Genomic DNA, 26414 nt, shown 5'->3' with positions numbered 1-26414 from the left:
CCCTTCCAACCCTGATATTCTATGATGTGCAGTGTGAACCATACATTTTTCATCTGATGATAAAGATGGCCTTTGTCTCCGGTGACCCTGCTTTTCAGGAAGTGTATGTTGGATTTTTTTTTTTTTTTTTTTAAGGAAAAAATAGGGTGGAATAAACTAGAGCTGCTATCCTAGCCAAAGACTCAAACAACTTTTTCACAATCGGAAGAGGCTCTTTTGCGGTTACAATAAACCACCCTTAAACCGTACCACATTCATTAGTCTGATGAAAACTGACTTCTGCTATGAAATGGACTGAAGAGCTGCTGCCCCTGAAGGCTGCAGACACAATTTGACCCACCCACATAACAAAGGGAGTGTCACTACACCTCAAGGCATTTAATATTAGAATCAATTCCCAGCTTGCTTCCTGAAAAAAAGGAAAAACCACCACCACCCATCTCCCATTTCTTCCCCCTCACATACACACTTGCCCCAAATACTACCACCTGCTTTTTTCCCTATGGTATTTCACATGCTCTACTACTATCCTCACCAAGAATGTGGAATAAGTTGTTTCTCACTGCACTCTCCAACAATCTCTCTGTGCCTGCCTTGGCTACCCCTGCTTTTCCGGAAATGACTGTTGGATTTTTTTTTCCTTTGGTTTTTTTTAAACACCAGGCATAAATAGAGAGGGTGGAATAAACTAGCGCTGCTATCCTAGCCATAGATTCAAACAACGTTTTCAAAATCAGAGAGGTTTCTTTTGCACTTACGATTACCACCCTTTAACTTACCTCATGGGGGCTGCTGCTTTTGGCCCCCACATACACAAATGATCTTTTAACCATTTAAAAGCACTGAGGGAGGTGTGGACTGTTGCACCGTCACTATACCATGCTCTGTCCTTTGTCCCTTTGGAAGAGGAAAACAATTGCCTGTCCCTGGTGAGGGCCTGATCTTGCACTATTGGACTCCCTGGGAGTTTTGCCACTGTCTTTAATGGGAACAGGGTGGGGCCCTTATAGTGCAGTGGAGAAATTCAAACCAAATAGGAAACATACACTCCAATTTGTATGCTCTGGCAATTCTTTTAGAAGTAACAGTGGAGGCTGCATTTATCCGTGACAGCGAAGGCCAGGAGGAGGGGAACGTGACCAGCCCTGAGATTCTGCAGCTACAGAAACTGGAGCTGCTTTTCTCATGACTTTCCAGGCCTGTGTGTGTGTATATTTTCATGTTTGTATCACCCAACCAAGACACAGACTGTTTTTTTTTTCTTCATATGTTTGTGTGGTGGTAATTGAGGGCTTAATTTTCATGGCAGTGGAGAGAAGAGAGCAGAGCCTCTTTTTAATATCTCCATAGTGGATATCCAAATGACTCCTATCTGCCTGGCATGACCAAAGGTTGTACTGGCTCAATGATCAGTTCTGTGTGAGTAGACATACATACACCCTTTTTAAAGGCCACTGAAATAGATTAACTTTGCTCCCTGGTTCTTTCCCCTGCCCCCAACCGGAGACTTCAGAGAAGAATTATTTATGTTTGGGGTATTTTTAATTTCCTTTGGGGATCAGTACCTGAGCTAAGAAGAGTCAGTATAAAAATAATTCAAACACAGAGCCAAAAAGCATGGGCCAAACTGCACCCTTCCATGTTTTACAGAATGCATTCTGTCAGTGATGGTATTTAGTAGGAGACGAGCATTTTCTGAAAAAGCCTAGGGAACCAAAATTCCTCAGTTACAAAACAGACAGGGAAAGGGCAGATTAATTTAATAGTTCAGATCTATATTCACTGTGTCAGAGACGGAAAATATATCTTGTTAAATTTTGAGTGATGGCAGTGGTCAGAGTTTTAGGATCTCCTTCAAGTGCCCAACTCAGTTGGCCTTACACAAACAATAATCAATCTGTTTAAAAGCAGTAAGCATCATTTGTCCATCATTTGTCTTTCGCTGTTAAATGTAGTGGCTATTCAGGTATATCTTTGGCGAATTTTCAGGTAATGACCAATGAGGGTGGGGGTTTGCACTTAAAAATATTTTGACCCCCCCCCCCAACTTGATGTTTAAAAGCGATTAGTGAAGAATTGGGGGCCGATCCTGCTTCTATTCCCCTAAATGAGAGTTTTGTTGAAGGTTGCAGTGAGGATAGAATCAGAGCCAATATTTGTGTAATAACCAGGATCTGGGGGTGGGGGGGTGAATTATTCAGAGACAAATCTCTGGTTTCTGCTCTGCGGTTTGAATGAAAGAAGGAAATAAAGTTTTCTAGAGCGCAAATCGTATCGTTCTATTTTTGTTTGCTTTTTACACAAGCTAAACACGCGTAGCAGTTTCTCTTCATTGTATTTTGTTCTGCACTAACTCATAGGGCCGATCCTCTCCTCCTTTGCTCACGCAAAACCCCTCACTGAAAACGGGAGCTAGGTCTATGCTAGGCACTCAGGATCGTGCCCCAAAACCATATCACAATTTCCTGCGGGAGATCGAGCCTTGCTCTCCAGAATTTAGACAGTGAGGAAACTATGTTTTCGATTAAATGCGAAGCCCTGGGTATAGATCCCGGCCACAAACTTCCTGATCTTCTGATTTGTTAAAAAAGCTTCGTTAAAGAAGCGATTCCTGTGGCTAAAAAAGCGGTTGATAGCTTAAGTTGTGTAGCCTTCACAAAATCTTACTTTTCCTCTGCGATTTCTGGTTTGTACGGAGGTAAACTAGGAAAGCTAGAGCCTGATCCCGCGAAGTGTTGAGTTCTACAGGAGTAAACCGTGTTGAGCAACCAGGCAAGATTCGGACACTAATAGGGATGGGGGAACAGGGTAGCTCGGAAGGTTTTCTGTCCTGTTATAAAACAGATTGCTGCCACTGGAACTTTGGTCCCACTCGGCTTTCACCCACTCGCCCTGAATTTCACTTCTGAGCAATGTAGCCTCTCAGACTTGGAAAATTACCCCTCGCTGCTGTAAGAAAAATAATGCTATTGTCAAATCATTTTAAATCGCCAGTAGGGAAAAAATCCAAAAAGTTATTGGTGATACTTTTAAAAATGACTAATGAATAAATACAACGTTTAGCACATTAGTGTTTTGTATGTCAAATTATTGATGTATATGTTGTTTCATAAAAATACTGTAAGTGAGCATCATGCGATGTTTAGTTATACAAAGACGGTTGTTTTTTTAAGGTATATTTTGTTGTTGTTTTGGAGACTAGATAAAACAATTTCATTTGCGTAGAAACATGATTAACCTCTGGGAGCCAAAAATATAATGTGTTACAAGTTGTATTTTTAGCTGCTGAGGGATATTTTCAGACAATGCAGAGCTCTTCATTTCCTCTGCTTTACTTAAAACAAGGATACAGAGAGTTAGAGGTCACCGTTTACTCACAGCTTTTACAGAACACCACTCCCTAACCTTTTGCTTCAAACCAAACAAAAGTAGAAACATAAAATAGAGAGTTTAATCTACTTTACACTTCTCTGTCGCTAGAAGCATTGATCAAACTCACTGTTTATATTGGCTCATGAAGGGATACAAATCACACAATTTCTTTAAAAAAATAATAAATTAAACACTCCCCCCATACACACACCGACTGACGAGGGTTGCTCTTCGGTTGATGCCCCTCGATCTGAATAATACACAAACTCTGTCTCCCACTTGTGTTAGGAATCGGATCCCATCCTGGGACTCAGATCCTTTTCTATCTAATTGCGGCGCCGAATCTGCAATTCTGACAACATTGCAGGCTAAATTTAATTAATAGTTTACTTAAGACATATTCGATGTTTTGTGTGAAAGACAAACTGATTTCCCCTCTTCCTTGAGTTGTCGATTTCACTAGAGAACTACCATATGCAATTCACACAACCCACGAGGCATCAAAAGCGCCTTTAACCTCCTTTTCCTTCTTGTTGTGTTGTTAACGGTTTGAATGATCTGTGCCAGACATGCCGGTGAACCCCAAATCACAAATTTGGTAAAAAGAGAATTGTAGCCACTTTCTCCAAAAGGAATAAATGAATCAAAATAAAGTGGCAGCTGGTTTTCCTTATAAGACCTTTTTCCTATTTCAGTACAAACAGAATGAACTATACTGATTGAAAAAAAAATATTTTCTCGTGGAATAAAATTATTCTCGTGGCTTGTTCACATATTTTCTGTATGTCATTTAACTAAACGGTGGGGGAAATGATTCTATTTCAAGAGAGGAAAAGAACAGCGTAGTTCACAGGGATCTGACTTTTATTTACTTTGTCGATTTTTGGGCATACAACTCCTATTTCAAGAGATTTGTCAATCTACATAATTTAAAAAAAACTGTATGACTTACTTATAATTATTATTTAGTCTTGGGATCAACATCATTCTGAACTGCTAGTCCTCCGCCAAACCTCCATTCCAAAAATAATTCCTAACAGATGCGCAGCATTAGAGTGTTTGTTGTTGTTATATTCTAGGGAGAAATAGGTGTAGGTTTTAGGGAGAAAAGGAAAGGAGTCACAGGAAGGGGATTAAACCTTTTGCTTCATATTGAAGCCGGTTGATCAAATGGCCGCTAGTGGGCGCTGTGGCTCTGTGGAAACGTACAAAGGGCGTCAGAGACCTGCACGTTCCAATTCTCTCTCCAGGGCTGCGAGGAATGATCAGAGTGCAAAGGCTCGCACTTGAAGTCTTCCCCGGCCACCTCCTCAGTTTTTACTTTTTGTGCCACTTTCCACTTTCGATCGGATTTGTTCTTTTTGAGCCCTGTGTAAAGGGACCTTTGGGAGAGTCTGACCCCAAGGAGACAGCCAGTGTTGACTCTAATTTGCCATTTCTTGCCTCGTTGCAAAAAGTTGCCCGGTCCTGTTGAGATTCGCAAGATCTGGAGAGAGTATTGACCGAACAATCCTCATCATAACAAATGTGTAGACGTGAAGAAAGTGGCATTGAGTGACAGACAAGGAAGGGCGAGAAAATTCACACCCGAGTTGAGAGTCTCTAATTATCTGTTGCAAATTCAGGCTCCACATTTCTTTGAAGTGGCTTTACATTTCCAAATCCTGTTTATTTAGGACTGTCCCTGGCTAATTGTTTTGTAACAAAATAAACTTTGAAAACTGTAATTAAGAGACCCCGTGGGAAATGCTGACAGCCAGGGTCAAAATGACAGGATGGAGAGAAAAATACCGACTGAAAATATAAAAATGTGGGGGTAAGGGCCCGGGAGGACAGAGAGCTTTCTCTCATTATCTCTATTATTAAAGTATACACGATATGTGGCTTCATATGATAAACGTGACGTGAAGTTACATAATAGCGATTCTCCCAGTGAAACGTAATTAAAGTCAGGAAGCACGACCTGCAAATAGGGAAATATAATTACTCCGCAAGTACAGGTTGGCTGCAGAGCGGGATAAACTCCACTTTGATCCTTTTTATCCCATGTATAACATTGCCAGTACCTCGCAGCCGTAGACATTGTTTGAGCCTTTATGACAAGATGTGTAAAAGTTTTTTTGAACTGTTCTTTTTAATACTATAATCGGATGGAAAGGTGTTAAACCGTGGTTGGAGTCTCATCCTGCATTGTATTATTCCGATCATGAACATAGCGATGGTGGGGTTTTTTTTATTATTGATTATGTTATTAACAATAAGATTATATTATAGTGTTTTAAGGGGATCACCTGTCACACACAAGGCCCCACCCGAAGACAGAATGTCGAGGGGTGAGGTGTGTAAGTGACACACGCGACACCCAACCAGAGCCTCCGCTCCTCCAGCAGCCCTATGAGCGCGGGCTGAAGGGGAGGATGGGCTGAGTTTATATTGCTATGACAGCACGCTAGGAGCGGTTACATTCGTTCCGTGAAGACTCCAAGCGGCGGCAGCAGCAGCGACTTGGAGCCTGAAGGAGCCGGGGAGGGAAAGGCTGCAGCTCGCCCGGCTCTTTCTCTCTCTCTGTCTCACACACGCACAAGCCACCTACTCAGCAGCAGCAGCACTCCAAGCCAAGGGGCCCCTGCCTGTCTTTCGCTGGGTCTGCCCGCTTGCCACCCAGCGCTGGGCACGCACTGCAGATCTCTAGTGGAAGAAGCAAGAAGAAGGGAGATTTTGACGCTAGGAGCCCCCCTCCCCCCCATCTCTGCACACAGCGGGGACAGCACCCCAGCGCCGGGGGCGGGCATGGAACCCTGCGGATGCGCTTTCCACGGGCTCCGGGAGCTGATACTCGAAGTGGATTTATAGAGCGAAGCTTCCCTTCGCCATCCCTGCACAGCCCGGGCCGGTGGCCGCACGGATTGCACGCGCCGGGGACCAGGGAGCACAACCAGAGACCCAGGGGGATCCTCCTGGCGGAGGCCGAGTCCCTTCTCCCCTTTAATCGCCTCCATCTCCAGTTCTGCCCGGTTTTTATTTTACGCGATCCCCAGGCGCGGTGACCGTGGATGGCGCACTGGATCCAAAGCGGAGTTGGCAGTTTGAGTGGCGTCTTGCAAGCCAGCCGGGAGCTCCCAAAGAACAGGGAGGACTGAGGCGTTTGCATTGGTGGTGGCGTTGTTACTTCGGAGGTGGCTGGATTCTTATCTCGCCGGAGAATTTCCGACATGCCTGGGGCACAAATGACTCAGTAACGCTGCTTGCAGTTCTCACCAAGTGCTTCGTCGCTCGTCTTGTTGTTGGTTTGTTTCTGGTCAATCTTTCTTGCTGGGGGATACCGAGCGTCCACCCGCCCCCCGCTGACCAGGTACGGGGAGTCGCACGGAGGAGTTGGCGAGGTTTTGGCAAGGGACTTGGAGCCGCTTTCGACCATGGCTGTGCGGAGGGGAGACTCCTCCCTTTGGAAGTACTGCTGGGGAGTTTTGATGGTTTTATGCAGAACTGCAATGGCCAGATCGGTAGTTTTAGACCCGATATATTGGAATTCCTCCAACCCCAAGTAAGTTTGCCTCATTCTGCTTCATCCCTCCCCGCTCCCCACCCCAATCGGGGTCTGATTTAGTTTTAATGGCACAGCCAGCCAGCGAGGCCGACGTGGGTTTGTGGAGCGTGGAGAGCGCGAGTGGCAGGCACTGCGGTCCCAGGGGGCTGAGCTCCCGGCGGCGCCTGCTCTCACCCCGAGGGCAAGGTGCTGCTGCTGGGGTACTGCTGTGATTAATCGGGCACCACATGCGGAGCACAGTCCGGGCAGGGCACGGCCAGCGGGATCCTTGCACTTCTCCTTACCCACCTTCCGTGGCTCCCTGTGGGCCGAGGCGATCCCTCGCCCTGCTCTCTCCCTCCCTCTGCTCAGGGCGCTCTCTCCAGGTTAGAAACTCTCCGACGACCCAGTGCACTTCAGGATCTTGCCGCCCATTAAATATCCCCCTTTCCCCCGAAGACACCGAGGGGGGGGGGGATTTGTGCACAGAGTCTGTCTCGCTCTCACCGGGGAGGGTATCACGGTAGCCTTGTCCGGCTTCTGTTTCTCTGCAGGACAAATATAGACACAGCCATGGGGCCAGCTTCTGCAGTGCTTGGCCGGGTGCCGCTCCGAGGGAGAGGCAATGCTTTATGATTTGGAAGTCAGCGGGCGTTTTGCCTGAGCAAGAAGTGCAAGGATCCTGTCAGGGCTCTGGGACAGGGGGAGATATGGGTGACAGAAGAGTAAGAGAGGATCCCTAGAGTGAAGTCTATTGCTATTCCTGGGAGTTTTGCCCTTGACTTTAATGGGGCCAGGATTTCACCTTTAGACTGCATACTCGATGGGGACAGGGGCCATGGCTTCAGATGAGTTTGCAGTTGCACAGTGCCTAACGCCAAATCTGACTGGGCCCCCTGGGGGCTACAGTAATTGTAAGAATGATTGGGTTCCTGCCTGGCTCTATTCTCCCAGCACTGGGAGAGGGCACGACTGAGTACAGAGCCTCTGGGCAGATGAGCCTTTTCATATAGATCCCCAGCAGGGCCAGATCCAGCGGGGCTCATTGCCAACCCTTGTAGCTCCTCACCTCCAGCAAAGCAGGGAGTGCAGGTTGGTCCCACTTCCTTAGAGCAGCGCTGCTTTATGCACTCTGAGAACTACTGCTCAACTTCTCCATGTGGGGATGCAGGGCCAGATTCAGCCCATTGACTTCAGTGAAGTTGCACTGGCTGACAGCAGGGCTAAATTTGTCCAGTGGACTTGATAACAAGGCACATGCTTGTGAGTAATGTACTGAATATTGCCCATCAGAGAGCATTTTCATGTCTCTAGTCAGAGCAGGCAGAAAGTATATGTGTTTCAAGATTTAATTATATAGTCCTATTCTTTGAAAGTCTCCTGCTTAGGTGTATTGAGATTGTTACTTTTGGAAATAGGGATGTTATTTGCATAAGAAATCCCCCTGAAGAGAAAGCTAGGCAATGATGCAAAGAGAGCCTTCCTTGCTTTAAAACTTGTATTGTTCCAACCTGTTTTATTTATGCCACTGATGCATATATCTGAAGTTGGCTTTGATAAACTTTGAAACCCATCAAAGCTTTTGTGATATGGAAAGATTTTCTTTAGCACAGTTTGAACTCCCCTCTCACAGTATTATCAGGAAGGATCGTTTGATAATGAGTTTAGAAAGTTTTATGCTAAAATATTATTTAATGTATAATTTTAATTAAATGTGTTTAAAAACAAACCAGACACATAGAAGATCACAAATGTAAATTTCAGCATACTCACTTTGTGTATTAACTGAATTCAGGTTTTCCCATTTAATCCATTTAGTAAATATCTGTAAAAGTGCCCTTAGATGAACAAGACATATTGGAAAGTGCCCAGAAGAGAAGAGTGGAGTATTTCCTGAATCAGGGAACTAACTGTGTATTGGTAGCAAAACCCAGAGTCTGACTGAAATTACACAAGTTTGGATTAGATCTAGGAGCTGAAAATATTTATTAAGAAATCACATCCTGACTTCAGCATTTATCTTCCACTGCTTTTAGAAGATAATTTATTATAGATGTCCCCTGACTTTTTTCAAGAATGGAAAGATTTATGAGTGTGTTAAGGTTCTTTGTAAAGTTTTTACAGGAAAATTAAAAAGGACAACATAGTTTTTCATTAAAATGTGGAAAATGATTATCATGAAGAGAAACATTTCAAATGCAGTTTTTTCTAGTTTTACATGACAAATGATCACATATACTATATGAGATGAAAAGCCAGTTAACAGAGCTAAAGTTTAAACTAGATCTATGGACCTGCATTTATATGATGCTATCTAGTTAAATCCTTTCTCTGACCTAGAAAAGAGTAAACACCAAATCTTTGAATAAGACAAACAAGACACTTTTAAAATGCCATCAGAATTCCTGAAATCACAGATTGGTAGCAAGACCAGGTTGCATTGCATTAGCAGGCCTGCAGTGACTGTGGAGAGAGATTTAGTACAATGGCAGAGGAACCAGAGCACCCACCCGGTGTCCACAGTCCAGTGATCAGTTTGTTCCTATAGAGGTCACTCTTCCAAAACAGAACAGTCTCTGTGCACCAGACCTTCCTCCATGCCATTCTTCCAGTCCTGGTTTACCTTCACTTTTTTTGCTTACACTGACAGCTTGCATTAGATATTTTCATTTCATTGATGCCTAAATAACCAAATTTAATCCCTGCTATAGTACAAGGTTCAGTGCCTATCATAACAAATACAAATAAAGTTTCAATTTTGCTAATTCTAAAAGGTATTTGACTTCAGAAAGGTTTGAACATTATTAATGGCAGTTCTAATGATGCTACCTAATTACTTTTTCAACTTAAATTTACACTTAAAAAAATAGGTTCTGCCCATTGATGTAATTGAGTTTTCTTGAGTGATTCATTGAAGTTTAATCACCACAGTGAAGAAGTACACTATTAAAATTAGTCTTTTTCAGTGGCTGGGCCTAGTGATTTATAGGGCACTTGGAGGCCTGTAGTTTGAGGAAGCTTACAAATGCATTAGCGATATTGCTGTTGGTGTGATTGCTCCACTTTTCAGGAGCAGGATTTCTTTCTAATTCTTGTCACAATGGTTTGCCTGAAGGGTACTGAATAATTTCTCCTTAGAAAAGGTCGTTCTTTCACGGGATCGAAGCTCAATACTAGGTTGAGAAATTAGAAAATTTCCTCCTGCTGCTGCTGGGAGGATCTGAGGACAGTGCAATATTAAAGATGCTTTCTATGTCTGTAATAAATAATTACCAGCTTTGGTGTTACAGCTAATTTATTTATGGAAGTTGCATGTATATTTCTGTTGAAAGTTTCAGTACATAAATCTTCTGTACAGGGCAGCAATTAAATGCCATGGGAATTTATTAGTCAGTTTAATATAGAGGATGGAATAATAAATGTAGGCTGTTTTGTGTTTAGTTTTAGAGGTCATAATTTTTAGCAGGTGATTGGGACAGAGTGCTCATGGTAGTCCTTTGAACATAAGATCAATGCCCCCTCCCCCATTACAGTTCTCTCTTTAGAGATCCACTTTCATTGCCTTGACTAAATCTTCAAATGTAATTAAAAAAACAAACACATAGTAAAAGGGAAGGAATAATCTATTGTCTATGACATTACATTTTGGGGGGAAATGGTTCAATTAGACGCCATCGTAGTGTCTGATTTCATGATGGACTTCTCATTTGCAGACTCTCGGACATTAAGCCATGATCTTTAGAATATAAGGACAAATGATTATAAAAACATAACTCCTGTTATTTGACACATTTCAATCAGGGAATATTTTCCCCATGTACCATGTTTCTACCTAGAGAAATGAGATACATAGATTGCGTGTATTACTTCAGTTTTATCTCACAGTGCACAACACTGCCTTTGGACTACATCGCAGAATGTAGTTTTATGGATTTTAGTCAAACATTACAGAGAACCACTTATCAACACAGTGTTTCTGGTGTCTGAGGCTACTGCTGTATGCGGTAGGCCTGTTAACAAAGCATTTTTCTGTCATAACACAATGAAGCCTCTCCATAAAAAGCTGTATTTTTGATGCTGATTGTCTTAGGGAAGACAAATGATAGCTAAATAATATCTGTGATAACCTGATATATGTGGAATCTGCCACAATCAGCCTTTGAATAAATACCAATGTGTCAGAGATTGATAAAATAAACTACAATTGATGGCCCTGTTTAAACAGTCTATTCAAGAGCATATAAACCAGTCTGCCTCTCATTGTATCTGAAATTCTTATTTTTGTAGGTAAACAAATGCACATTCACTACTGATTGAATAGCCCCTTGAACTATGCTCTGCAGTTTGCATTTGGGTTAATCTTGTCGGTTTTAATATAGAGAGAAAAAAGGACAAAGCACCAGGGGTGGAATTGTTAGTGCTTTCACATCCACATTCCTCACATTTTGTCAGGATGATAAACTGTAGGTAATGGACAGTCCTTGTTTCACAGGACAACTGAGCCAACCGAAGCACAAAGAGCTTGCTAAAACGATATCTCACAACATGTTTGGTCTCCTCTTTCTAGACAAGAATTTATTTGGGAATCCTGTGCCATGGGACTGCGCTCTTTAACCTTAACAATTACAGCTTCAAGCTGAAGAAACAGGAGCTGAAGGTTAAAATGATTTAAACACATGCTTCTAAATCTTACCCAAAACATAGTTGTTGACACTTGGCATGCTAGTACAGAGAACTCTGAACAGTGTCCTCTGTCCCATTAGATATTTCTGACACCTATGGCCAACTCCTAGCTCAGGTGTATTAGCAACATAAACCTCGAACAAGCCGAAGGCTGAATTTTTGGCTCAGTGATTTTCTACAGCCCTTTGTACACAGGATCAGTTGGAGTATAAATACTATATTATTTATAGTAATTATCTTAAAGCCTCTTATCTGTAAACCTTACTAAGGAAAAGCACTTTGGTTGGTGTGGTAATTGTCTTTAGATAGGCAGTGACTTTGAAAGTCAAGCTGAAATCATTACATTTTTCTTTCTTTTTTTTTCAAGTTTTTTTTCTCCCATATTTTATTGTAATGAGCTCACATTGCTTTAGTATGGCACTTAGGGTATATCTCTTGCACACAAAACATTCCTATAATGGGAAATTACTTGAAATACCAAGATAAGTACAGGGAGTGTTGGCAAAAATAGGCCGTTCAGGTACCTGCCTAGCAGCCATAATCAACTTTTTTTAGGGATCTAGTCTTAATGTATCATGCAACCTTACTACTCAAAATTGCTTATTGCAAATGAGAAGCAATCTTTCTGAGAAAAATAGTGATTAAAATGTTATTCATGTGTGTCTAATCTTTGCCTTCTCTGTCTCCTGACATAAAGAAACCTGTTTTTCAGGTCATTTATCATACATCTACATAGATTTGCTTATGAGATCACCCTTTGTGCGATGTTGTGGACACTTAAATAGGAGTGTTCAACTGTCTAAAATGTTTTAATTAAAATATGCAGGTCCACAGAACTATAAACTTCTAGCCAAGACTTAAGTCTTTGGGTGATTTTTTTTATTTTTATTTTTTTTAATTTTGTTATATGAAAAGCAAAGGAAGGGAGGATGGCAAATGGACAGTGTTAGAACAGCTTGGAAAAACTCCTGTGGCTTCATTGTCTCTTTAAAGCCAGAGAATACAAAGACATACGCAATTCAGCCCTTCTCCCATGATGGAAAATGTAAACCGTTGACACGGCTCCCATGTTTAACTTGTTTAATTCTCATTTTAAATTCAGTACTATACCAGCCGTGTGAACTCTGAAGATTTCTTTAGTAATCCATTTTGTAGTTCCGAATCAAAAACAAAGTGAAAAGGTCTGACACAATTTGCTTTTATTTTTAGGCAAATCAACCCCGGTCATAGTTAATAAGGGGATTACAACTCAGACTAGGTCTTTACAGATGTAATGTAAATCAAGGGCAGAGTATAAAGAAACTGATCCCTTTTGATTGAAGTATGGTAAAAAGGCATAGAGAAACTAGCAGCAGTAATCTGATTGTATGGCAATAAAACCACCATTTTCTGTCTTTCAGATAAAAATAATGTGGTAAATCCATGCAGTTCATAAGATGTAAAAGCAGATAAAGGGTGATGCCATGGCAACATATAGATTAGCTTGATGTTAGAAATGACACGTCTCTGAAAGGGGTGTTAGAAACTAAGGGCCTTGCTCCGGGCTGTAAGGTATTATGTGAGAACTGCACAAAACTTGGAGGCCAGGATTAGAAAGTATGAAAGGCCTACTTGTGGCTTGGGATGGTTAAAGCAGTAAAGAAAAGCTGCTCAGTTCTTGCTCATTGGTGGTGTATAATATGGTAAAGGTAGATTTCATTTACTGCTTTTTATTAAGATTTGGACTGATTAGAACTTCAGATCACTGCAATTGTTAGGATGTGGAAGATTTTTCTTTTTAACTCCTGGCCTAGCAGCAGCAGCCATTCTGTAGGATTAGCAGCACTTTGAGTTTGTTTCCTTAATCTATTTGGGCTTCAGGCAGCGACCTGCTGGCAAGGAATAGAGAGCAGAGGGGATAGGTAGGACTGGGGTTATCTGAAAAGAAAACAGAGACCTTTTGATTTCAGCCATCTTTCAGACTGTGGTTTCAATCTCACACTCCATGGGAGAAGCAAAGGTAAACATTCCGCATTGTCCTTTTCCCTTAGTGAGACGATTCTTGTACAATTTTTGTGTTTCCCACCCTGCAAACATATAAAAGAAAAAAAATCCAGCTTTAATTCAAATTAGCTAATAAAGCTGCTGATAGCCAAGTTGATATGGATTAGTCCAGGTGGTATTTACTCCTGAAAGGCAATCTGAAATCCACAGTTGAATGAGATAGGCCCCCTGCAATTTAAAATCATTGGGCTAAATTCTCTGTTGGCCTAACTCTATTGACTGCAATGGAGTTAGGACAGCAAAGAATTTGGCTCTTCTTTATGTTGTCATTTATTTTAAGTGCTCTGTAGCTGTAAAAGTAAGAAAAGATTTTGCTTGTTGCTGCTACACTGGTCCTTCATTGCCTCTTGTCCCAAACAGCCTTGTAAATAGCTTAAGACTTTTGTTTTCGCATTGTGTTTACCATTATAAACATCTGAAAAACAGAAAAAGGCCATAGACCAGCCTGTTAGGTTATTTGTTGTGTTGCAAACTACACGTGCAGTCCAGAAAGGAATATTTGCTTTATTGCCTGTTCATTTGTGTGCAAGGGGAAAAAAGCGGGAGTCTAGACACACAAAAAAACCTCTGATACCATAACTATTGTCTCTTTTGATTAAGTGGGCCTTGCGTGAGTTTGAGAAAATGGAACTCAGTGCTGTTTGCTGGCAGTGGCTTGGTCACTTTCTAGGTTTCTGCACTCTCTGTGAAACAGGGAATTCGGAAAATTGCATTTTAAAATTTGTAGTTTTTGTCCTAGCTGATAGGTTTAACAAATTTCTGACAGAAAACCCGAGTCCCAAACCAAAATCGACATGCTGCTGAATATGGTTTAGCAATATTTATATGCATATACACCACCAGATAGAGGGGGATTGAGCAGATTTGTGTAATATATGGAATCTGAAGCACTCAGAACATTTCTTCTATTCCAGTTTAACCTTCAGAAATCTATATAAAAAGATCCATTTCATTTGCTGAAATTCTGCAAAGTACGGGGGCACCCTCCTCTAATTTACAGGCTGGTCACATCCAAGCACCTTGCATTCTGCATTTGACAATGATTGCTAATGGGCCATTCAACTAAAGTATTTGCTTGTTAACAGGGAACAGAGCATGATAAATGTCCAGCAAGCTTGCGGCCTCCTTCAGCTTTTCAAATGCAGACTGGTGCATATTTATGGCAGGCAAATGACAAAAGAGGAAGCTGAATTACTCTGGCCTTATGCTTTCTGTTAGAACAAGGGTTAAAGTGATTAAAGAAATAATGCAAAAACCGATGTCCTTTGTTTGCTAAGCATTATCCAACATTTAGCTTTCGAACCTACCTGTCATGTCACATTTCAGAAACGTACTAGATAATGCTATGTACATTTGGTGAGGCATAGGAAAGAGTAGGTGATCATTTATGTAATGTTTCACATGCAGCTAAAGTCAGGTATGTCTATTTATGTTGTTCCTGTTGAGAATAATCAGCAGGCCCTATTCTCTTAAAATACTCTTCACTTGTATACATTAAATTTAAAGATGTTCTTACAAACATATGAAAGTAGTCCTGCAAAGGAGACCTTGCAGTTGGTGACTGCATTCTCTGATTCCAAAAGAAAATAAATAGTAGGAGAAACTCATAAGAAAGAAAACAAGCCCCATTGCCCTCCGCCCATTTCTCTAAACAACGTATGAAAACAAAGTGGCAGTATAAGAGCACTATTTAGTTTGCTGTCTCCATTCTCCAGGACATGACTAGGTAGATTTTCAAAATGGAGAGTGTAAGGTATGTGTACAAATTCTGTGAATGGCTAGAGGGTTCCCAGCACCATTTAGAATACATGGAACTGTATTCCAGTACCACAGCCCTTGCATATTAATTATGTCTTAGGAAGAGCCTGCTCCATCTCCCACTGAAGTCAATGGCAAAATACCCATTGATTCCAGTCATGCAGGATCAGGCCCCCAAATACTTCACTGTATTCAACGTCTTTAACTAAATCTATGACTACAAGACTTGAGAGAGTCTTGGGCCAAAATTCTCAAAAATGGGCAATTAAAGTTAGGCTTCTATATTTATATTTAAGTGCCTAGATAGGTGATCTGATTTTCAAATGTAGGTATTCATTTATGAAAATCTTGACCTTGTCCATTTTATTACTTCATTTTCAAGAAGACAGACATATTTAAGGCCCCAGTCCAGCTCCGAATAAAGTTAAGTGGAAAGACTCCCAGTTACTTCAGTGGGAGTTAGATGGGGTCCTAAGGGAGCAACCTTCTGCTATATAGCACCTTCTTTTATATTTTAGGATTTCAAGGTTGTTTTCTTTCAGTTTATCTGAATCATAGTCCAGGCTTTTATTTTCTAGCAGTGTTGAAAGTTTGTAGTTTTATTTGGCATAAGAGAACAGTCCCTTTTTTTCCCTATCAGTTGTGTTATTCATAGGACTCTGCGTTGATGTTGTGATTATATGTATTTTAAATATAAGTGAGAAGCGCAGGACCTCTGTCTTTCTTTTTTTGGCAACCCTGAGGAGCCAACACCCAGTGTTTCATTGCAGTATCAGCATGATAATTATAATGCAGCTGATTTAAACTTTGATGTAATAGTCTAGGCTTTCTTCTGGTTTTAAACACAGTTCCCCAGCCAAGAATGATTTACGGAGACTAATAGGAGATTGTATTGCTAGGTAAATCATTCCTGGTGCATGACATATACATATCATTGTAGAATTTTTTAATCTATAGAAATTTCAAAAAGGTGCATGTCTAAAGACTAAATTAACATTTCCAAGATTTTGTTCACCAGGACCAGACCTTTGCACATACTAAAGAATAACCAAAATATACATATTGCAAAACAAAGTGATGGCCTGTGCTATGCAGGGGGCTAGGCTCACAATGACCCCTTTTAGCCTTATAAGCTATCACTTTACGAATTATTTCTTAATGTTTTATTGTGTCTTTGTTAGAAGATTTCTGTTTAATATATTATTAGTTACCCTTTGCAAAGAGCAGTGGGGCAAGATTGGCAATGGGTAGTGGCTGGATTAAGGGAAAGTATGTGTTAAAGCTAATGAGAAAGTATGACTTTTTAAAAAAAAAAAAAGTCAAGTGACAATTGAATGCCATATTATTTTGGATTTGGGAATTCTGCCAGATTCCAGCCTGTCAGAGCTGAGAAGACTCAAATCAAGTCCAGGCCTATTTTTACAGCAGACTGGAATCCTGGCTTCTTGCCTGTGGGTCATTCAGTAAGACCCATCTGGCTTTTGATGTTCTGCAAGTTTGAAGCAGGTTGCTTAAGGAACCTATGCAGTGAATACTGCTGAATCCATACATAGCTGCAGTTTTGACTCTTGAGTGGTGTATCATTTTGCATTTCCATTTTCACTGGTGCTTGCAATCTGTTTTCTTATTGCCTGAACAGCAGTTGGTTTCTATACCTGACTGGATAAAAGTGCAAATTTGGAGTTAGGAACATCTTGATTCCTTTTGGGGCTCGACAGTCACATTGCATTCACTGTCCACACTTCAGTTGCTTTCTTTATGTTTAATTAATTTCAGTTTAGTTCAGGAGCAGCCTGCTTTAATCACTGTGCAATGTTTAACCTTTGGGGGTTTTTCAAGGTAATTCCAGACTGTAGGTTAGTTGAGCAGGGAAAATCATGTTGGCAGCCAAGATTGCTAGGCATGTTTGTAAAGACATGTATTTTGGGGGGAATCTGTATCTCTGTAAATTTACAGAAGTCAATCTGATTCCAGAGATTTTTCATGAAAGATAAAGGCCAAATCCTGCACAACTTACATTGAGTTCAGTGGGTCTGTGTGCAAGGGTAGTGCAAGCAGGATTTGTCCCTAAGTATGTATGCTCTGAGAGACCCGGACTCAGAAAAGCATCCCTCTTCAACAGAGTTCTTAAACACGTGTTTAAGATTTAGGGATTTAGGCATGTGTTTATGTGCTTTCCTGAATTCAAACTAGAGCAGGGATCGGCAAGCTTTGGCATGGGGCTCGCCAGGGTAAGCACCCTGGCGGGCCGGGCCAGTTTGTTTACCTGCCACGTCCACAGGTTTGGCCGATCGCGGCTCCCACTGGCTGCGGTTCGCCGTTCCAGGCCAATGAGGGCGTCGGGAAGCGGTGGCCAGCACATCCCTCGGCCCACGCCGCTTCCCACCCTGGCGAGCTGCGTGCCAAAGGTTGCCGATCCCTGAACTAGAGTGAGAAGGCTTTTGATAATAAAAAATATAAATTTCTTCTTAGAATTTAGCTTTGTAAAATCCTTTATATTCAAGATGGCCTGAATCAAACCCCAAGGCCTTCTATGCACTCTGGAATAGTCCCAATTCACCTATTGGTGGCAAGTAATTGATGTAGCTCAGTGGTCCCCAAACTGTGGGGTGCGCCCCCCTAGAGGGGCATGGAGGAACATTCATGGGGGAGCACATTCGGGACCAGGGCCAGCCCCCAAGGAGGGCAGTGCAGGAGTGCCACCCAGCCCTACTCTGCCCCAGCTTCACTGAGGCTCAGCCTCAGCTGCAGGTCGGCTGCTGGCCGCAGATCCGCTCCCGGCTGCGTCCCCGGCCTCGGCTCCTGGCCCCGGCCTCAACTGCGTCCCCGGCCTCGGCTCCGCTCCCGGCCACAGCTCCCCCCCGGGCGGGGGCCCCCAACGGGGGGTCGGGGGGGGGGGGGGGGGGGGGGGGGGGGGGCAGACAGGTTCAATTATGGGTAAGGGGAGAGGCATGACGGAAAAAGTTTGGCTACCAGTGCAGACCCCTAATTGGTAAGGACAAGTTGAGGGGTACATAGGATGACTAGACATCCCAATATTATTGGGACCATCTCAATATTAGGGGCTTTGTCTTATATATGCAACTATACACCCTCCCCACCCCTCGAAAAAAAAAGTGTCCTGGTTTTTCACGTGCTATCTGGTCACCCTAGGAGTACATCAGTTTTGCTAATCAAGTTCTAACCTTACATGAATAGCTCAGTTGACGCAAACCTTTGCATGTTATTGCCTGCTGTTAGGAGTACGGCCAGTGCCTTTACCCTGATTGCTGGCCACCAGTGCTGAATCCAGGCTATTCCAGAGCAAAGACAAGATCTTTGATCTGAGACATAATCCAGGCTGGGATTCTTGCTCACAGCTCGAGCCTAGCTCTAAAATGGGCTGAGTCTGAAAGTTGGATCTGAATTTTGGGAAAGTTTTGATTTAAATCTGGATTTCAGATCCCCGAGTTCAGGAGTGATTGAATCTGTGGTTTACAAAGAGATGTATTTCTGATTTAGACCCCAAGTTTGTATCTCGAGTTTTGCTTTGGGTCCATCTCTACTTTAAATGAAACGTCCTTGTATTACTCCTGTACTTGAGGCTTTTTTTTTTTTTTTTTTTTCACGTGAAAAGAAGAGCAAGTAAGATAAAACAAAAAGGTTAAATGACATTTGTGGATGGGTTTTCTGAAAATATTCACATATAAATTCTAGATTGTAACATGCTAATGTTTGTTTATTCCATCCTATAATGTGACAAACTGCTGGTATGACATATCCCAGACTGAAATGGCATGAGATAGGAACCTGTTCCAACTCTACAGTTTCCTTATGCAGACAAATAGTATGGAATAATTTATTTTAGAACAACTGAACCAGCTGAAAATACTATCTGAATGTATTTAATAAGCGATAGTCAGTGATTATTAATGTCTCACCAAATAACAAGGCAGTCCCCACCCTTTTTTATAGACTGCTGCTGGGAGCATTGCTTGGAACAAGACTGTACAGGTGCAAACAAATTATACTTAAGAGAAAGGAGACTGAAAACTTTATTTCACCTCCTTGCATTGTGGCTGACACCAGATTTGGTTCTGTAACAGTAACAGAGTAGAACACAGAATAGCACAGCAATAGAACATCTGTTTTTATTGTCTCTTTACCAGCCTTAGTTTGTGATTTATAGTGTCCTTTAAAAGCCAGTTCTTTGGCAAATGCCAGCTGGGCTCTGTTAGCTTACTAAGATCAGAGACTTTAGTGATTTCTGTCAGAAATACACATGGTTTGATTTGACTTTCTTTTCCATACACACTACACACAGCTCTGCATCTTTTCAAGGAAATGCTGTGCTTCTCATTTTCGTCTCAGTATTTTTGAGCACTTCGAGTGAAGCACCAGGTTTGTGTTACACTGAATTCATGGCCTGGATTTTAAACAAACAAACAAATAAATAAATAAATTAGTTACCTTTGCTGGGAGAGCAAAGACTAGTTTAATGTTTCCAGCATCATATTTTAAACAAAAACTCTTTAATTAAGTCAACATCAGGCTCTTCCTGTATTTTGTGGCTAGCAAATGGAGAAAAAAAACACGAGCATTAATATCAAAGGGAATTGGTTTTCATTACAGTAGAGGTTCAGTTGTGGGTGCTGTAGGCAGTGAAATTTAATATTACTGTGACTTGTATAGTAATTGTAGGATGACAGAGGGAAATGGATTAAGTTTAAAAATAAGTGTACACAACAGCACATGGACTTTGTCAAATGAAAGCCAAGGTTACTGGGACAGGGAGAGCCCCCTCTGGCTCTGTCATCATGAATTAGTATTTTGTAAATAACTAGCCACTAGACTATAGATTTATTACCTTTTGCACTATATGTATACACAGACATAGACACACACAAGTATGCTATAACTACTGTAGCTGCAGTGCAGAGTTGCAGAACGGGTTTGTGGCCCTTGGGCTTGCAGGGCATTTGAATGTCTAGAGGCTTCTTGTCTTCACCTTTCATGAAAATATTTTGCCTGCCAGTTTGTGAAGTTCTGGTTTGAAACACACACCTATACTTTTAGCACAGGGATTGCTAACGCCTTAATGGCTCCCACACTGGATGACCCTTTGTCACTCTTTTCTTTCCAATGAATAAACCAGGTTCAAGTTGCAGATGATCTTTGGTTTAGAAAAGTATGAAAGAAGGGCCACCTGCGATAACAAACAATCACCCCAAGCTCACACATGCAAGCAGATTAAAGTAGAAAATGCCCATTCAAGCCTCCAATTACTGATCGGTTCCTGGCAGACTGAAGGCCATGAAGGATCAACACTTCACTTGTTTGCATTTTAGGTAATTGCAAGATGCTCCAAAAGCAGTGTGTGATAACGTAATCCTATATAAACCTAGTGCCCTATTGTTGTACCCCATTATCACACAGGGTTTCACATAAGTAAGTTCATGCTGAAACCTGTTCTAATGTTAAAGTGCAAAAGGGGGCAGTAAAGTGCTATCCAAAACATGTTGATTTTTTTAAGGGTATTTTTTCATGGTAGAGGTGGCATTTCTCTCTAGGTTTCTGATCTTCTGTCTTTAAAATAACCAGTATTTATGAATATTTTCTGCATATAGAGACTTAAAAATTCGTGGAAGGCATTTAACATTAAGTATTGTGGCAGTAAATGTTATGTGTGTGTCTTTCTGTACTCTGTCCTTTAACCCCAGCATGAAACATGCTGCCCATTTGGAACGATTGAGTCAGAAATCCTTCCTCAAGTGTATTTAGAACATAACTACATAAAGCACTTCTGAAAGAAGTCTAACATCTAGGGCTCATTTTGTGCATTACCAGAAGTGCATCTGTGTAAAAAACAAAACAAAAAGAACTCTGAGGCTTGGGATTCCTGGTTGAAGTACTAAAGTGTGTAGTGGTGTCATGGGTCAAGAGTTGGGCTCTCATCCAGAGCTGCATGCATCATTTATCAAGAGGTAACTAGAAGAGCAACTAATTACAATGCACCTACTGAGTGTTTTCTCTTCAGAAATTCCACAGAATAACCCATTTATACAGACCGGCTTCCACTCTCCACTGCAGCCATTTGTGATTTTTTTTTTTTAAACCTTTTCTGCTGAAGTGTGTGTGTGTGTATGTGTGTGTTACCAAACTGATAATCTAATACCATTTTAAAATAAAATATTGGTAATATAATCAAACACAGGTTTAAAATAGAATATTGGTAATATTCATATAACATTCTTCAGTTTGGAGACCAAGCCTACAACACATTAGCTTCTCTTTTGTGGTAAGCAGAATTGATTTAGTAAATGGATCTGAATTCTCTAGTGCTTTATATTCTTATGCCACTGCAGTAATTGCTTTCTGCACAATAATACAAAAAAAGCTAATTGCTATTAATAGTACTTTATGTGGAGATCACGTAAGAAAGCTGAATATAAAAGCTGTAGTTTTGAACAGAAGTCTAATATCAGTCCAGTTAAAAGGGCTAGATCAGGGGTCGGCAAGGTTTGGCACGCGGCTCGCCAGGGTAAGCACCCTAGCGGGCCGGGCCAGTTTATTTACCTGCTGACGTGGCAGGTTCGGCCGATCGCGGCCCCCATTGGCCGCGGTTCGCCGTCCCAGGCCAATGGGGGCGGCGGGAAGTCGCGGCCAGCACATCCCTTGCCCGCGCCGCTTCCCGCCGCCCCCATTGGCCCGGGACGGCGAACCACGGCGAGTGGGGGCCGCAATCGGCCGAACCTGCCGCGTCAGCAGGTAAATAAACTGGCCCGGCCCGCTAGGGTGCTTACCCTGGCGAGCCGCGTGCCAAACCTTGCCGACCCCTGGGCTAGATCCTACACATTTTCATAATCTCAGGCCTTACTACCTGGTTTGCATTCTGGTGCGAAAAAAGCCAGACTTTACTCCCCATACTGATGTAAAAAAAGCCAGATAGGCATTTGCTGTGGGAGTGTTTTGCTTTTCAGGCAGGAGGAAGTGCAGTTTTCCCCATCTGTGTGGTATATTTTGCACCAATCGCTCAGCCCAGATTTATGTCTGGTAGTGAGAGGTGTAAAGCATGAGCCTGTCTAAATTTTCAGGAGGTTGGTGGGAATGTTTTAGTGTTTTTCCTAATTGACAGTCAAACAGGGAGGGAAAAGGAGGTTCCCCAGCAAAGTAAAATCTTGCCTTTTATGCAGTGTGGTTGAGCACGCACGGAAGACGTGATGAATTCCAAAAATCTTGTGGTAGCCCTGTATGGGGGGTTGAAGGCGGAGCAGCCATTCATCAGGGCTTCTGCACTCCATGTCCTGGGGAGGCTAATTTTGAATAGGCCAGTATAGAGAGAAATGCTGGGGAAGAAGCTGCTGACTACTCAGTTACATAGCTCCAGTTGCTGGGCTTCGTGGGTTGGAGATGCAGGGATCAGTGGCCACTATTTCAGCCCAGGGCTTGAGGTGGCAACTGTAGAAGGCCTGGGCTGCACTACATTGCATCATGCATTGTTCCCATTGAATGAGAGCTAATTTTTAAGCTGAAGTCATAGCCTTTGAAAACCAGATCTTCTCATGAGAAGATAAAGTATCTAATTTAATGGTATCTCCAGGAGAGCAGATTCAGCGCTCGGTTGTGGCTGGCCCCTTGCATGTACACAAAGGATGGGGCAGGGGGCGGGTGACTTTCCCCTCCCAGGAGCTGGTCACAATTGGAGGCTTTGTGCTCCTTCAAGTGCAAGACTGTACCCGACTTGTGGCCCCCTAGAGGTGCTTCTATAAGGGGTTCAGAAGAAATGTGACCATGCTTATTTCCCCCCCCCTCCTCCTCCTCCCTGGCAATGGCCTCTCGAGCTGGCTGGCCACATAAGCAAGAACATGCTACACCTTCCTAAAGGGTGGCTTAGGGGCTTCACTCCCCGAGAGCTACAGTTATGCCTCCCAATGTCGCTCAGGGCTGAGTAGCTGGGGCTGTATGACTTCACAATGTCCCCTCTTCAGGGCTGTGCTATAACGGCACTATCTGACAATCAATGCACAGTTCTGTAGCTCTGTGCAAAGCAAATATTATTTTGTTCAAAAATCTATATACCTTGGGGCACGTGCATAAAAGTACTTCACTAGTTTTTTCTGTTTTTTATTTTTCTTTTTTTCTCTAGCATTTGGTAAAGTATGAGCATTGGCCTGCTAAACCCAGGGTTGTGAGTTCAATCCTTGAGGGGGCCATTTAGGGATCTGGGCCAAAAATCTGTCTGGGGAGTGGTTCTGCTTTGAGCAGAGGGTTGGACTAGATGACCTCCTGAGGTCCCTTCCAACCCTGATATTCTATGATTACCAAAAACTGCTAATTGGAACAGCTGAAACTGATCTCTCCCATCCACCTACAATTTAGACTAAATCTAACATCACAGAGTCATTGTGGAAAGGTTGCCAGGCTTTTAGCAGTACGTATATGACACCCCCTCTCTCCAGATGACCCTGATCTTGCATCACTGGGGTCAATGGAAGTTCTGCGACTGACTTCAGTGGGAGTAGGATCTGGTCCTCTATAAAGTAGTATGACATGTCTGGGGTTGTGACGACTTCTATTACACTAACTGGTGGCAATGCTGCTATTTTGTGTCCAGAATGGAGACTGAGGACTTGTCTACATGAACATTTAGTTCACGGCCAGCTGGGTGGGTATATCTGCCCAGCACTAGCCTGCTGCATGCTTAGTCTCTGTGTGGACACGCACTAGCAGTTCCTCAATGCACTTGGATCTACTTTTGTTTCAAAGTGGAGTAGATTTACAGCCCAGTTTGCTGCGAACTAAATGTTGGTGTAGACAAGCCCTAAGTGGGTTGAACCCCTGACACACTCCTTTTTCAACACACTGCCTGTACTTCCTCCTGTCTAGGCAGAAGCAGGGTGGAGTGCGTTGGATATAGGAAGGGGTGAGCAGGCACTGCACAATTCAATAATAGAGTATGGAGAATAGTGACTATTTCAATGGATACTATTTTGAAGCTTTTGTATTCAAATGGCTTGCCAAAGGGAATAAGTAGAATGTTTCCAAGCCTAAAATGTACCTTTGTTTAGGGTTTTTTTTTCCCATTATTTTTTCCTTCATGAAAGGGAATGTCAAAGAGCCCCAGTTTTAGAAACTTGCATTGTGATATTTTGTAGTTTGTTAATTTGACTTTCAATGATCTTAAGTTATAACTGAATTTATTTTTTGTTATTAAATCTCTTTTTGGGCCTGATCCTGCAATCCTTTATTAATGCAAATAATCCTTCCTCACATGAGTAGTCCCATTAAAGTAAGAGAGAGTTCTTGCATGATCAAAGATTACTGGTGTGAGTAAGAGTTTGGTGGATTAGATGCTAGATGAGAAGTTGACTTTTTTTAAACAAGTGCATCATTTAAAATTTGGCGTCACACCTTGTTATGTGCTTCTGATAGCCTAATAATATAACACTGGCAAGGAAAATAGATTCCAAACCATGTTTAAGTCAACTGAAATGAAATGAAATGGAATACATTCATTTAAATTTTCAAAGTTTACTCTGCTAATTTGTGTGTTAAATTGATTCAATCATCACATTATATTTTTAGTGTCAATCTCACAGTCAGAGGTAATTTTTCTCTCAGAGGACCCATGCAAGACTAGTGGCTTTAAAAAAAAAAATTCCATAAGAGTTTTGAAAGATGAGCTTCACCTTCATCTTTTTTTGATGCAGCTCATTTTGATATTTCTACCACATCAGCTGCTGGGGAGCTAAGTACATGCCTGGTCTGACCCTGCTCCCATTGAGCTCAGTGGCAATTTAATCTTCAGTGGGATCAGGCCCATAAAGGTTCAGTGGGATCAGGCCCATCAGGCCCATAAACCTGCTTCTGAAAATGCATAGATACAATTCCTAATAAGGTATGCAGTACCTCCAAATTATAGTCGTAACCTGAAATGGAATAAGAAGGTGATTGATATAAAACGTTGTATTTCTGTATCGAACAGAAAACTCATTAACTTACAACTGGTTTCCAGTCATTTGGGGTTTGAGATGCAAAGTGGGGTTTGGATATATGGGGTTTGATATGCAAAATACTAATTTTGTCATTGTTTTAAAAGCAAGATAATGAATATATATATTATTTAATGGCCATTGTTTCCTTTTGTTTTTTTTAAATAGGGAGATATACTTGGCACAATAGTCTTTAGTCTGCTGCAATTTGTACTTTTACAAGCAACATGGCCACATCTAACATATTAGGCTATTAGTATTCATGACATTTCCTTAATGAAACTTTTCAATGAGTAACTTTATAGTCAGATTGGTAGTTAAACTTCATAAAGTTAAGTAGCTGGGATTCTTTAACAGAAGGTTTCATATTTCATTTTTAAGAAGCAACTTGATTGTTCTCATTTTTAGGGTTATTTTTGTCATGTTAATTTAAGACTAAATGTTGATACCAGTTATTTCAGATAAGATATTAGAGCATGTAAATTTGGCACTCTTCCCTAGTTACATACTCGAGGTTAATAGGTACTAACATGCTTTCTATAATTGCATTCATTTAAACATTATTGGGAAATTTCTAAAGCTGAGAATACATACAGTTTCCCAGGTTGGGAAAAGCACAGCAGCACATATTTTTGGTGTCAGGATTAATTAATTTTTGGTGTCAGAATTTGTCTCCCTTGACTATTTTACAGTTTCAGAAGAGTATGTAGTAAGGATAGCACATATTCTCAATGAAAAGTTCCACTTACAGATGTACTCCTAATTTTGGTAGAGTCTAATATCAGGAAGTAGGGTAGGTTTGACAGGTTACTCTTATGGAAAAGTCCCATATAATTTAATAGGGGTGAATGTAATAGGTTTTTATAAAATTTAATTACATTCTTAAGAAATTGGTCTTAAAACTCTATCGAATTTAATAGAGAATGAGATCCTTTCTATAGAATTCTTAAATTTAAATTCTATAGTACTGTGACCAGGATAGTATATTAATGCCAGGAAATGGTTGGGGCTTACCGTAGAAGCACAAAGTGTAGTGTAGAAAATTACGGTAATATTAATGG

General features: G+C 41.6%; 1 protein-coding gene across 1 annotated transcript in view; it reads left to right on the top strand.

Moving 5' to 3' along the window:
• Positions 1 to 5850: 5850 nt before the first annotated feature.
• Positions 5851 to 26414, top strand: part of EFNB2 (ephrin B2) — a 52777-nt gene continuing 32213 nt past the window's right edge. Inside the window, exon 1 of the mRNA XM_024209252.1 lies at positions 5851 to 6916. Coding sequence (XP_024065020.1) covers positions 6789 to 6916 — 128 coding nt within the window. The 5' untranslated portion in view covers positions 5851 to 6788. The remainder of the gene's footprint in view (positions 6917 to 26414) is intronic.

Source organism: Terrapene carolina, unplaced genomic scaffold (assembly GCF_002925995.2).
Source record: "Terrapene carolina triunguis isolate 2854851 unplaced genomic scaffold, T_m_triunguis-2.0 Scaffold21, whole genome shotgun sequence".
NCBI lineage: Eukaryota > Metazoa > Chordata > Testudines > Emydidae > Terrapene > Terrapene triunguis.
The sequence above is the reverse complement of the archived record's forward strand: the minus strand, read 5'-3'. Positions and strand labels throughout refer to the sequence as shown.